Source organism: Notothenia coriiceps, unplaced genomic scaffold (assembly GCF_000735185.1).
Source record: "Notothenia coriiceps isolate Sejong01 unplaced genomic scaffold, NC01 NC01_scaffold00029158, whole genome shotgun sequence".
Classification (NCBI taxonomy): domain Eukaryota; kingdom Metazoa; phylum Chordata; class Actinopteri; order Perciformes; family Nototheniidae; genus Notothenia; species Notothenia coriiceps.
In genome coordinates this window covers 377,188-391,476 of record NW_011361859.1, presented here as the reverse complement: position 1 = coordinate 391,476, position 14,289 = coordinate 377,188, and the positions used below count along the sequence as shown (strand labels likewise).

General features: G+C 41.4%; 1 protein-coding gene across 1 annotated transcript in view; it reads right to left on the bottom strand.

Annotated features, from left to right (window-relative positions):
• LOC104958656 (receptor-type tyrosine-protein phosphatase U-like) overlaps nucleotides 1-7,089 on the bottom strand; it is a gene marked incomplete at its 3' end in the record, with an annotated part of 14,907 nt that extends 7,818 nt beyond the window's left edge. The window contains exons 1-5 of the mRNA XM_010786418.1: nucleotides 7,065-7,089; nucleotides 4,636-4,774; nucleotides 2,616-2,645; nucleotides 1,925-2,085; nucleotides 1,019-1,206 (exon numbers count right to left, since the gene is read on the bottom strand). Of these exons, the coding sequence (XP_010784720.1) occupies nucleotides 1,019-1,206; nucleotides 1,925-2,085; nucleotides 2,616-2,645; nucleotides 4,636-4,721 (465 nt within the window). The remainder of the gene's footprint in view (nucleotides 1-1,018; nucleotides 1,207-1,924; nucleotides 2,086-2,615; nucleotides 2,646-4,635; nucleotides 4,775-7,064) is intronic.
• Between the last annotated feature and the right edge of the window lie 7,200 nt (nucleotides 7,090-14,289).

Genomic DNA, 14,289 nt, shown 5'->3' with positions numbered 1-14,289 from the left:
GGGGGGGTCTGTTGGCCCCTCAGGGATTTTAATGAATGGAAAAAGTGCATCTGGCATCCTTCAGGTGGATGTGCAAAAACAAGACTCATCACAAAAGGTTGATGTGTAGGACTTCATAATAAAGTTTGAAGAGCATTGAGAGTTTAGTTTATCTGCATTGTTCCTGTGTTGCAGATGGAGGTTGCCGATGAATATTTAAGTATTTGTTTGCAGTCACACAATGAAGGGCTCTGCAAACAAAAGTGTGTAAATGATGCCATCTGTACTGTTGTTTTCACACCTTTGCTATACCAGCTGGAGACGAGGGTGGTCGAGGGGTTGGAGGAATTCAATCTAAGAATGTTTCCTTTCTGAAAATATACATTTTTACTTTATTCTTAAAATCCAAATATTTTTCTGAAAATCCCAGAATTCTGACTTTTCTTCTGAATTCTCAAAATTCTGACTTTTTTCTGAAATTCAAAAACATTCTGGTTTTTTTTTTACATCTCAACTTTCTGACTTTTTTCAAAAAAGGCTGAAAATATTATTAGTTTTCTGAAAATCCGAAAATGTTGACTTTTTCAGAAAATCTCAACATTTAATAAAAAACAATTATTTCAAGATTCTGACTATTTGCTGAAAATCAAAACATTCTGACTTTTTTCTTGAACATCTCAAAATTCTGGCTTTTTTTTAATATCTCAACTTTCTGGCTTTTTCCAAAAATCCCAAATATCTCATTATTTTTCTGAAAATCACAAAATTCTGACTTTATTTGAAAATGTCCAAATTCCTACTTTTTTCTGAAACGGTAAGAATTCTGACTTTTTTTTGAAAATCAAAACATTCTGACTTTTCCGAAAATCTCAAAATTTAGATTTTTTTTCTGAGAATCTAAAAATTCTGACTTTTTCTAAGAAATCAAAAAAAAATCTGACCTTTTTCCTAAACTCTCAGAATTCTGATAAAACTTCATAATTCCGATACCTATCCCTCCAAGCCTTGACTTGAATATCTTCCTCCTCCTCCTCCTCACCTCGTACTCCTGTTTGAATCCGTACCCCTCGGCGGTCTTCATCTGGTTGATGTGCTGCAGGAGGTCAGCCACCCTCACAGCAGGGTGCAGCTGACCCGTGTGATACGGAGAGCTCTTCCTGCGACTGTGGCGCTGCGGAGAGCCGCCCAGCAAGCTGCTCGACTCGTTCACCGAGCTGCGCTGCTCGGCTGGAAACACACACACACACATTCAGATCAAAGTCATGCCACACAATCTCCTGTTATAGGGAAATGTAAACGTTCCGTGATCAGACTCTAAAGGAAAATAAGTCAGCGCTTGGGCAGAATATTCAGACATGCAGAATGTTGAGACATGCAGAATGTTGAGAACACTGTGTGCTCTGAATAAGATTGTATTTATTTATTATTTATTTATTTGATCTTTTTGCTGCACTTTCTTACTTCAACTTTGTATGTTCTTATACTACTATATATTTTTTGTTTTAAATATTTTAGTGATCTTTTTATTGCAAATCCTTACTTTCAGATGTTATGTTTATTTACTTAATTTTATTATATATATATTTTTCCATCTTTCAATTTATTTATTTATTCTGATTCAGAACAGATTTTCCTCTCCTCTCTCTTCAGACACTTTTTATGTTTTGTATAAATATTTGTTTTATTGTACCTTTATTTATAACTTAACTTCTTATGTGTATATGTTTATCGCACTTGTACTTCTGGATATATTATATATTCTACATAATATTACAAATACCTTTATTCCATCTCGTTTCTTCCTCAAAAATAACATTTCCTGATTCTGATTCAGAGCAGCTTTGGCATGCTTGAAACTAAACATGGCTGAAGGTCAGGAAGCAGGATTGCCCTCTCTCTTCAGACACTTCTCTCGAGAGCACCCATATGTTCTGCGCTGTCTTACTGCGAGTGTTGCACCCGTGGGCGTCCATGAAGGAGTTGGCCATCCTCTCGTCCTGCTGCAAGGTGCTCTGCTCCGTCATGCTGCAGTCCAGCGAGCTCAGCTTCCGACTCTTCTCCTGCCTGTAGGACATGGCCGCCTTGTTGATGGCCACCTTCTTCCTACTGTACAGAGACAGAGAGAGGTGGTTGGGAGAGACAGAGAGACGGGGGGGGGGAGGACAGGGAGTGATAATAGAGAATGAGAGGCAAAGAGATAAGGAAAGAAAAGGAAAGGAAGGTGGGTGAGGAGATGAGAAATTGGACTGACGGGGGGGAAATATAAAGGGCTGCAAGATTGAAACTGCACAAGGGGGAAAGTGTGATTTGGTGATAGCAGCAGAGTGGAAGTGGTGTGGTGAAAGGAGGAGGAAGAGGAGGAGGAGGAAGAGGGGTCTATACTGGAGGATGAGGTGAGATAACAAGGCTCATTTCCACTGTCCTACACTGTGTGTTGACTTTCATTAAATGTCAACAAATGTTACATATCTGCATTAGGTTAGTAGAAAGCAATAACATTAAAGTCAAATACAAAATATTAGATTCAACTTAATGCATTTAATTAAAGTCAACATTTCAGTTTTTTCAGTGAATGAAGGGCAAGCAAAGGGGGAAAGATGGCGTGTGGGTGGAAGATGGATAAAGGAGTAACTTACGGGTAGTAAGGGTAAGGATAGAAGTCCCTTCTGATTAGCATGAAGGAGGAGAGAGACAGAGAGAGCCAGGAGAAAAAAAAAAGAGAGGTGACTATGGTTTATCATGACGGGCATCAGGAGGATCAATGAAGATGCTTAGTGCGTTGAAATGTTGTCAGCAAGCAATCATGAAGCGAAGCCTGGAGGGGAGAGCCGCTGCACAGCGAAAAGCAGCCATGGACACGTGGCTTTTTCTGAGGTTATTGGGAATTTGATGAATTTATTTGGCTGTTTTTAGGATAATTTTGTGTTTCCATAACCTTAACCGGCAGTAAACGTTTTGAAAGCATCACAATAGAGCACATGTTCTGCTGATGTTCAGGTTCATATCAGTGTTTAGTGTCTCTATGTGACATGTTTCCATGCTTTAAAGGTGGGGTATGTAATTTTGGAGAAACCAGCTAGAATTTGAAAATACACAACCGGAAGAAATCTGCCCCTTCCTCACAGAGCCCCTCCTCCAACACACACGAACACGCACATGACCAATGAGGGCACGAGATAAGTTTGTGCACAGATGGAAGGCTGACAGGCAGGTAGGCCATCCAGTTATTTTAGCCGGGCCGGCTCAGATGATTGGTCGTGCTTTTTACAGGCTTCCACAGATGACCTTTTTTTATGTATTTATTGTCAAAGCATTTCATATATTCATTGCTATCGGGATGTTAAGAGCATTCCATGGAATATAACAAAAAGTGTTTCTGAAATAAATTACATACCCCACCTTTAATGTTCAAAACGGTCTCTATTTTTCTCAAACCGCCTGGAAAGGGAAAACTCCAAAAAGCAGAATAGGGCTTCTTTAAATTGAGGAAAAAACTAAAATCAGTATATCATATATTATTTAATTTACTAAGGAATTTCACATTCTCAAAAAAAAATACAAATTCACTCGCTTTTTTACTTGTGCGCGTTCTAAAATCTTAATTGTCTTACAAATCTAAAACCGGAAGTCTTTCAAGTTTACATTTTCAGATTCCCACACATTAAGGTTTTAGAAGGCAGTTAGTAAGCTGTGTTTCTTGGCATCTTTTGTGTGCCAAATCCATCCAAAAACTCTACAAACATGGTACTTTAAAACAAAATGACCGGATCGCAATAAGGTATAGTTGGATATTAATGTGTCTCCAAACCAATTTGTTGTGTCTGATGCGATAGAAATTGCCAGATTAGTCCAAAGCTGAGTTTTGTTGTGCAGCATGCCCTTATTTGTTAAATGTCTTCTTCTCTTGTATTGCAGGGGATCTCTAATTGTCCTTTTGATTGCACAACCCAATCTCATTCACACATACAGTCTAACTGTTCATGGTAGACAACATCTGGTGGCTGAATATAAACACGTCCTCCCCTATGTGGCTGTCTCATTTTGTGCCTCTGAATGTTATCGGTCCCTGACTTCTTCCAGTCATCCATTCACTCTGCTTCTATTCTCCGTGAGAAAATCCCTGAGGGCGGAAAAAGTTCCCTTTCCAAAAAAGAAAGCAGCAAAAACAACCTTCCTAACCAATTACCAGCCCATCCACTGGCACCTCACAGCTGCTCGCCTCATGTAATTGAGTGGGCAATGGAATAACATGCCCCTTGATGAAATATTTCACACCCAGATGAGCATCCCTCCACCGCCCGGCGACTGTAGGAAGTACAAACTGCAGGTGCGTCGGGCGGCGGAGGTAATTTGCAGGTGGAGAGCAGCCAGCGAGCTCTGCAGCGTTTGAATGTGCTCAGCCAAAGCACGCAGACCTTGAAATTAAAAGATGAGATGAAACACAAAAGCTTGGCTGAGGCGGAGGCGGGGAGAGTTTTTAGGATTAATGCTCTACCATTCCACTAACTCTGGTTGTAATTCACTCTCTGCCAAAATGCTTTCTTCAATAGACCCTGGCTGCCAACTGGGACGGAGATAAATGCACTGCTCTGGATCGGCTGCACGGGAACAATGAGTGTTGAGAGTGTGAAAGTCTCACATTTAATAGACACTCACCCCTTCTTCACGATGATGACGATGGCCCCCAGCAGCAGGATGAGGACCACCAGGCCCCCGGCGCAGGCCCCCAGGATCAGGCCCATGTCCTCGGCATGCTGGGAAACCTCCAGCGCTCGCTTGGAGTCCTTACAGGCAGCTGCAGGGAGTCAAAAGAGAGGAGAGGAATAAGATATCAGACAAAGACAACCACTGTGAATGGTTTATATGAGGCAATAACAACAAAATGTAATGTGTGTGATGTCATGGGAATGGTGCGTCAGGATCTTAGGTGAGTTTGACTTTTAAATAAAGTTTTCATTGGAGCATCATGGAGTGTGCAGACTGTACGCCATCACTGGCAGGTGTTGTGTCGCATCATCTCTACACATATAAACTGCTTTGCAATGCATTGTGGGATCGTCAGCACAAACTGTTTTTTTTATGTTGTGCCATAGTGGTCATGTATATGGAAGCCTTGAGAGGCAAGTAAGAAAAGAAGATGGTTATTGAATAACTTAAGAGGTTTAAATACATTTTTCAGGATTATCTGTTCGAGTTCCTCTTATTTTTCATTTGGAAAATAAGAGGAAAAATAGTTTTGCTTAAATGATTTTCCTGCTTTCCTCCAAAAACTAAATTTCTAGCCAAAGAAGGATGTGACATTACTCGCAGTTCAGTATATGTACTGAAAACTCATCTCTTTCGACTCCACTTCGAGCAATAAAATGAAAAACAGAGAACAAAAACAAAACAAAATAAAAAGTACTTATATACTAACAAAGCACTTATATATTAACAAAGCACTTATATACTAAATAAGCACTTACATACTAACAAAGTACTTACTAACAAAGCACTTACATACTAACAAAGTACTTACATACTAACAAAGCACTTACATACTAACAAAGTACTTACATACTAACAAAGCACTTACATACTAACAAAGCACTTACATACTAACAAAGCACTTACATACTAATAAAGCACTTACATACTAACAAAGCACTTATATACTAATAAAGCACTTACATACTAACAAAGCACTTACATACTAACAAAGCACTTATATACTAATAAAGCACTTACATACTAACAAAGCACTTACATACTAACAAAGCACTTACATACTAACAAAGCACTTATATACTAATAAAGGACTGGCTTATCTAAAGCTAGCTGAGTAGCACTTGAAATGTTTTAGCTCTATGAAACCTGATGTACTTATATGATTCTGTTTTCTTCAAGTTTGTATTTCCTTGGTGGAGTGCACTTATTGTAAGTTGCTTTGGATAAAAGCGTCAGCTAAATGAAATGCAATGTAATGTACCTTGTCTTAAGAGTGTTAAAGGACACTAGCAAAATATATGTCCACCTGTTCTTATGTCAAACACACAGGAGAGAAAACCATTTAGACTTAGAAAATAGAAGCAAAAAAAGTGTCATTGTCCCTTCAGGGCTTCCGTATATCAAAAAAGAAGTAATGAATTTGATATTTCTGCACACAGCCTCCATGTTGTTCCGTAACCTGCAGTATAGGTACCTGAGATGGTAATACTCAGCCTCCCTCTCACAGAGGTGGGCTTCCTCATAGTTATCATGCATTGAGCTGCCTGGTGATAACATCTCCATATCCCCGTAATGCTTTAAAGACGGCAGCTCCCGAGTCTTTCAAGTCTAATTTACACAATAAGTGACAAAGAGGGATCCTGATGGAGTCTGTACAGTAATCCTGCCAATGTTCCTGCAGAGCTCTGACAGGATGCTCACTCAGCGAGGGAGGTGTGTTAGAGGTCGCCACATATCCAGTTCAGCTTCAGAAAACGACGCTCTTATCTCCCCGAAATGATGCTTGCTCTCATTCCTGCAGCTAATTCCCTCCTACCTGGATGTCACACTCTCAGAGCATTTCTGTCTCTATGAATCATCCGGGCTTCCTACTGTGCTTCATCCCCAAAGGTGCATTTTTCTTTTATATATAATAGTATTATTACATCGCTCTTCATCAACCTCACTGAGGAGAAAACAAAAAGGTGGGGAATAAAGCAGTACACCTTTTGTGTGCCAAAGGAATTCAAAACATCTCCACAAATGGCTAAAAGGTACTATTAAGTACTTCAGGACAACATGAGAGCATTGCAATTAGGAATAGGTGGATATTGATGGGGTCGTTACTAAAAAAAATGTAATATATTACATGTTACTTTTTTTTTTAAAGTAATGTATTACACTACTTCGTTACTCTCTACATAAAGTCATTCGTTACTTTACTCGCCGAGCACGTACGAACTGCGCATGCGTGAGTGGCAATAACTCTCCTTACCAGCAGGCGGCGGTAGTGTGTATTCATCATTCAAAACAGGCAACAACCGGAACAACCGGAAGACAGAGAAGAAGAACAGACTACGTGATATAAACAAACAACAAATAGCGTGTGCTAGCTTCACCTTAGCATGTGTTCTTTGCAGGTGTTTGTTGAGGTTTGACGTGGTGTTTACAGCAGTGGATAACAGCTTCTGGCCTGGACACAGTTTACACCTCACCGTCACATTCCTGTCTATTATTCCGGACGAACTCAAAATAATGGGCATACCTCCACCCCTCGAAAGTTATCGCTGACTCAGCCATGTTTATGCAGCACTGCACGTGGAGATGTGGACGTGCAAGTCACGTAGATTACGTACATATAAACCTGCGGCGGAAACCCCTCTTGTCTGTCAGTGTGATTATGACTGATTTTAGTAATTAACAAAGTAACGCGTGTCGGGGCAATGTTAGTAACTGTAGTGTGATTACTGAATTATAAAAGTAGCGTTACAGCCAACTCTGGATATTGGTGGGTCTCAAAATGTCTTGTGCACAAAAATAATGTAAAAAGTGACACATTTGTCCAAAGCTGATTATTTGTTGTATGTCTTCTTATTTTCCATTGCAGGGATTCTCTTAATTGCCCTGTTGATTACAGAAATAAATAATATCTACATATAGAGTCTGAGTGAGGGACAACATCTGGCGGCTGAAAATAAAACGCAGAATAAAAAGTGAATCATGTCTCGGCATGTCTTGGCAGCTCACGTTGTCAGAAATTGGACAACATCTCAGTATTTTATATATATATAAAAAAAGAAAGGATGCTTCACGATGGGATGTTTGGCCCTTTGTCTGCAGCTGGAAGGAGAAATAAAACGCCTCTACAGTGAGAATGGCTCGATAAGCTGCCGCTGTCTGTAGCTCCTGGCAGACAATGCAGTCTGACAGTCCTGCAATAATCACACAAATCAGAGACATTCTGCTTTTAGGGGGACATTTTTAGAAATTGGCTATCGCTGTAAATTTCATTGCACCAAATCAAGCAAGGGTTCCTGCAAAGAAAATCCTGTGGGATAACATTACACCGCACATTGCAGAGAAGGCTCTTCTGTAATGTGTTTTATGATGGAGGCCTTAAGCTGAAATGTGCTGCTATCACAATAAAGTTGTTCTTCAGACTGCAAGTGTTGACCTCTTCAGGAAATAGAGAGCAGTCAGGAATGGTCAGCGTTTCAGAAGGAAGGGTTTGACGGTACCACGGACGTTTGTTTTTATGATAAAATCAGATCAGGCGCAACTGCAGGACTGATTCTTTGGTCCATGATTGAATCCCGAAAATCTGACAGTATCTGATAAAACTACATTTTCAACAACACATTTCTCTAAAAGTAGAGAGGCGTTGTGTCACTGTAATTACATTTGATGGTTTAAGTGAGCAAGGTATGGCAAAAGGTACTAATTGGGATTGCTCCAGTAAACACAGCACTACACAATTGTTCATTTAACCCTTAGATGCATAAGTGGGTATTTTTGGACCCGGTGAGGTGGCTTAGAGTATCTTTGTAATTACATTTTTTTATCATTTCATATTCCAGCTATTCCTCAAAAAACATGTTTTGGATATCAAGCAATTCACATTTTAAATGTACATTTGAAGAAACTGTAGTTTTTGTATTTCTACCCCAAGCTTCCATAAGTGGGTCAAAAATATTTCTAGTGTGAACCAAAATATAATACTAAATATTATACAAGTGATTTTTCTTAACCAAAATGACAAAAATGGCATAAAAACATATATTATTATTATTATTATTATTATTATTTTTCTAATAGGGGTCCTTTTTGACCCACTTATGGAAGAGTGTAGGGTCCAGTCACTCGGGCATCTAAGGGTTAAGTGAGTCCAAATGCAAGGTGGGGCAAAAGGCACTATGACTACCCGGATGATGCAAAAGCCACACATTGGGATTGCTCCAGTAAACACAGCACTACACAATTGTTCATTTAAAAAAAACATTTGTAATGTACCGCTATAATGGTGTCACGCCGTTATCTTATTGACTTCATTGTCAATTTACAAACCGCGCAAATGGGCAGCTTTAGCTAGCGTTAACGGTGTCACGATTCTCATGTTATGTCACGTTTATAGTTTTGTAGGTTTGGGTGTTTTTGCTGTTTTCCATGTCACGTTTCCCTTTGGGTTATTGTCTTGTCATTAGTTTCCCTGGTGTGTCTAATTGTCTGATTATGTTCACCTGGGTCCCTGTGTTTTCTCCTCCCTCCTCACCTGTGTCTTGTTGTGTGATTGAGTCTTGTGTGTATTTAAGTTCTGGGTTTTCTGTCTGTCTTGGTCGGTTTGTCCTTTGTCCCTGACTAGTTCTGCGGTGAGTGTTCTGTTTTTGTCATTGTACACATATCTCATAGCCTTGAAATAAAGGAAGTTTCAGTTTATATCTGCATTTGGGTCCTGCTTGTTTCACAAACTGTGACAATAGCCGTGGGAACATGTTTCAAATGGGGGGTGCTGTGGGGATGACACCGGGGCTGGTTCTGACCAATGTGCTGCTCTAGGCAAGATTTTAGCTGGCAATGAAAAACCTCTACAAAAGACCAATACACTACAAAAAGATAAACATATTGACATGGTGGACAGCTTATATAAAAAGGCTTCAAGTGTATTTAGTATTATAACATGTTTTAATTGGGGGGTGGACTTCACATCCTCTAGGGGGGTCCGGGGGTGCCCCCCCGGGAAGATATTTTTAACATTTTAAAGTAAAATGCTTCAATCTGGTGCACTTTGAGCGCCCAATTACTAGAGACTGATCTAACGGATACAACTCTAAAACACCCATATGAAAAGATCGGTTTGCATTTTATTAATCAAATAAGTGTGAACATAACCAATAACCTACCATAGCCAATAACAAATACATGTAACTTATTTTATTTTTGTTTTTCATTCATATCTTATTTTACCTAGTTAACATTTATTTATTTATGCATATTTTTAAATCTCTCCAGTTTTAAACGATATTTTTTGGTTTACTGCCCTATAGTATACATTTGAATGATTTCAAACAAGTTTTTATTTATCCTAATAATTATAAAGGTGTGCCTTGGAAATGTTTGTTTACATAAATTGTGATCAAAATGTTTGAGACTCACTGAGATAACTTAGACTAAAGTGAACTATCTAAACCCTCAGAGCAGTGTTTTAGTCAAGTCACCAATTCACGAGTCACCACTCTTCGAGTCCGAGTCACCAAGGGAGAGTCATAGTCGTGTCAGAGTCCAAGTCCGAGTCACCCAAGGAGTTTCCGAGTCGAGTCCAAGTCACCACTACCTGTGTTCGAGTCTGAGTCCAAGTCCAAGTCACCGAGGAGTGTCCGAGTCGAGTCCGAGTCATCATTACCTGTGTTCGAGTCAGAGTCCAAGTCACCTAAGAAGAGGTCCAAGTCAAGTCGAGTAACAAGTCCTTCATGTATTACCTTCGTGGATATAGTGTTATTGAATGTAAGCTGGTCCTTTACATTGCCTTTTTATCCTGATCATGCGTTTATACTAATTCTGTCATTGACTGCTGTGAAGCGAGTTTGGCTACAATTATTGTAATAGGTGCCTATAAAAATACAAAGCTCCTATTGCTAATTATTAATATTTGATTATTTATATGGTATAATAATAAACTTGAACGATGTTTGTTGTTAATGTAGTTGTTAAAGATGAGTGTGTACCGAGGTTGGAGAAGAATGTGTAGATATTAATTAATAGGTGAATGAGTCATAGAATGAGTGTTCGCGATGGAGGAGGAAATTTATTATGTGTGATTCGTTTGCACTTTATATTTGTGGATTATTAGTTATCGGGACTTCTTATTTTGAATAGGAAATTTAACTTGGTTAAATATCGGATTTGGTACTGATAAAGATTTGCCAGAAAGTCACATGGCCACTTAGCTCCTGACAATTTACGTCCATTCTGGTATGTATAAGTAGCCTGTGCTTTCATGTTATTTATCGGCTGAATCTTTTATTTATTGAATTAGATCACGTTACTTTTCTGAGTGATTAGATGTTTCCAAGATCATTGCTCTATATGCAGAACTCGAGCGCGTAGAAGTAAATTGTGTATGGATGACCGTTCTCTTTCATATTGTTTTCCACAGGAACGAACATTTGAGCTGCTCTTTCTTACAATGTGTGAAAGTTCATTTTTTTTGATATGTTTGTTATGTGTCTGATATATTAGTCAGTTTTTTTGTGAGTGATAGAAGTGGTGATTATTCTTACTTAATTATGAATGCAGTTATGTTGTATTATTTCAAGCGCTGAAAGATAGTTGTTTGTATGAGTATTCGTTAGTTGCTATGATATATTTTGTTTAATTCTTGTTAGAGTGCAGATTCATTTCTTCTTAGTCCCCAGGGGTGCCGGAGGCACCCTCGGCATCCTCCTACTTCCCACGCCTCTCATCACTGATATTGTTCTTTTGATTATGTGTTGTTTCGTTCTATTATTTTAGATTACAGTAGCCATATTGATCACTGTTCATGTTCGTTGTGCAAGTCTATTATTTTCATGTCATAGCTCTCCGGGCGTAGCAGTGCTGTCATGTTGAGATACCTGAATATGTCACCAATGTAGTGTTTTGCCAGAGTAAAAGAGTCAATATTGTGCTTGGGTTTACAGGATCTATAAACCAATTCGTTGACCTTTGACCTTTTCCATCTTGGACTAAAGTACTTGCTGGTATAGGACACGTTTAATGATGCATTTGGTCTCTGTCTGCCATAGAGGTTTGAACTCCTTGAGACAGTTAATAGGGTCTAATCTATTTTGTAGGTCTATCTCCTCTCGGTCTCCCCCTTTAGTTGATAATCAGATCTGTAAATGTGATAATCTTATGTGTCTTGTGTGTAATTTTTTATTTATAAAGACTCTAATTGATGTTTTAAAATTTCATTATACCAAATGTGCTCTCAGAAAAGCTATTTATATCTATAAGGTGTGTGTCTCCTCCGATGTCCTTCCATCCATCTTGCATCGTCTGTCTGGTCTGACCGCTGAAAATGGAATTGGCGTCTGCATGCTGAAGGACATCCCAATTCCTATAACCAGAGGAGTCGAATTGAATATTTTCTTTCAGTATTGTTCTTATAGTAATTGATTACTTACTAGTTTGCAAAAAGACTCATAAATAAATCAGATTTGTAATCTCCCTTTTACTGTTAGTATTGCATCAAATAGATGTAAGACAAAGGTTATACAAGTAGTTATTATATGCAAATAATTTCCAGAATGCCATATTATATTAAATTAATGACGATGATTGGAGCCCTGATAAATGGTGGAGCTATACGTTCAGGTAAACAAAAATGATGACCAATGTAACACATACAACATGTGTCTATATAAATTAGGCCAATTTGAAAAATGAAAACCTTAGTATGTGGACTAAAATACAACAATCTGTCCCATTTGGAAAACTAGATTTATTTAGGCAATAGCTCTTCACATGCATGTGATGATGTTTAGCATCAAAAGAGTGTTCACCCAGATAAAACATGCTTGCAGGAAAATAGATGAAGAGAACAGTTCAAAATCAGCCGGTGAGTCTGTTCCTTTCCATAAGACCGTCTTTGGTCGTGGCACCCGTGACAACTTGAGGGCATGAGTGGATGACGTTAAAAGGATTAACCATCACCTCAATCACACGGGCTGATTGCTTCACACAGTTGCAATCAAAACAAGAACAGAAAAAGACTAAACGGCACGACGGATGTCCTTTTAAAAAAATAATACATTTTTGCGGCCCGCCCCCCGACCCCCCCCCTGCTGTGTTAGTCATCCGCAGCTTCTTCCAGGTGGCAGGAGTTGAGGATGCGGCGAGTCCTGCGGAGTCCGGAGCAGCTCCTCGTACTGCCCTCCTCCCGGGGGAAGTAGAGGCGCGGTTTGGGCCCCCAGCGTGCAGCTCCTCCTCCTGGATGCTTGATGCGCTGCTCCCCTCGGAGTGTCGGAGGGCAGGATGGGCGGAGCCACGGAACCTGATCCCCCGGGCCCCACGGCGGCTGGCGGGGGAGAACGGGGAACACGTAGCTGGCCCCGCCGAGCCGGAGCTGGTACTTGGCTGCTGGAGGGCCCATGGTATTCCACAGAGTCCACGTCATTGTGTACGAAGGGGCTGCCCCTGGCTGCGCGTCCAGAGGAGTTGCGCAAACATGAGCGGGTAGCGCGTGGGCTGGGGCGGAAAGGACGGGTGTTAGCATGGGGAGCAACCCAGCCGGTCCCCGTGGACACCGACGCCCGATGCCGGGTCCGTTGTTGAACGCGGAGCGAATGCCGGGGACCCCGGAAAGGCAGAGCCCACCGACCCACCTTGGCGCGCTGGAGGACAGCGCGGGTGGTATGAGCCCATCGTGCTCGACAGGTGTCCGTTTGAAGGGAGCAGCCAACAGGGTTTCAGGGTGGCGGGTCGTTCTGCGGGATGCCGGCGCCCACCGTCAGGACGCTTCGGCTGACCCAGGAAGCCCGTCGATGGCCCCCACCAGATCTCCCCCCCGCAGCCCCTTGAGGATGGAGCTCCCAGGACAGGAGGCTTGTGAGGCGGGGAAGATCTTCTTGAGGACGTCCAGCGGAGCGCCGATTGGCCCGCAGGCTGAAGGGCAGGTTAGACCCTGGAGGCCCGCGAGGCCCTGTCAATGATACACTCCTGCTCGTCGCGGAGGCCCTTGACGCGGAAGCTTGTGAGGACTCTCGGTCTTCACTCTTTGCCAGCGCTTGCCGGCTTTAGAGAGGCCCTGGGCAGCTGCTCTCCTGCCGGTTGCAAGGGCGTGCTCTGGTTGCCTCACGGGGTGTAGGCAGTGGAGTTCCGGTTGGAGGCGCCTTGCAGGGGAGCTGACAGCCTCCTGCTCCTGGCTCCTTCTCACTGGAGCTCCCCCGTTCTCTCGCTCGCGGACCGCCTCCCATCCAGTAGCGCCTCATTCGTTGGCTCATGCAACAGCATCAGAACAAAGAGTCAGAAGACAAGTTTGGGCCAGGGGGTTTTTTTTGTGTCAATAAGAGTACCAGCTGGCATTTATCTGACTTCAGAACATTTATTTCTGGGCACCTCTAAGTCCAAAAAGCTCTCCTCAAGGAGGAAACTTGACACAGCCAATGACTGGCTTGCTCCAAACAGAGAGCTGATGAGGATGTTTTTCACGCCCCCCTCCCTAAAAGCGTGTTAACACAAAGTGCTGACTGTGTGTCAGTGAGGAACTACCGTCCGATGCCTTTTGACCCCATTTTGTGAACCCTGATCGCGTGTTGCTCGGTAACATTTCATCTGAACTTGACCTCCGTTCGAGAGAAATGGCGATTA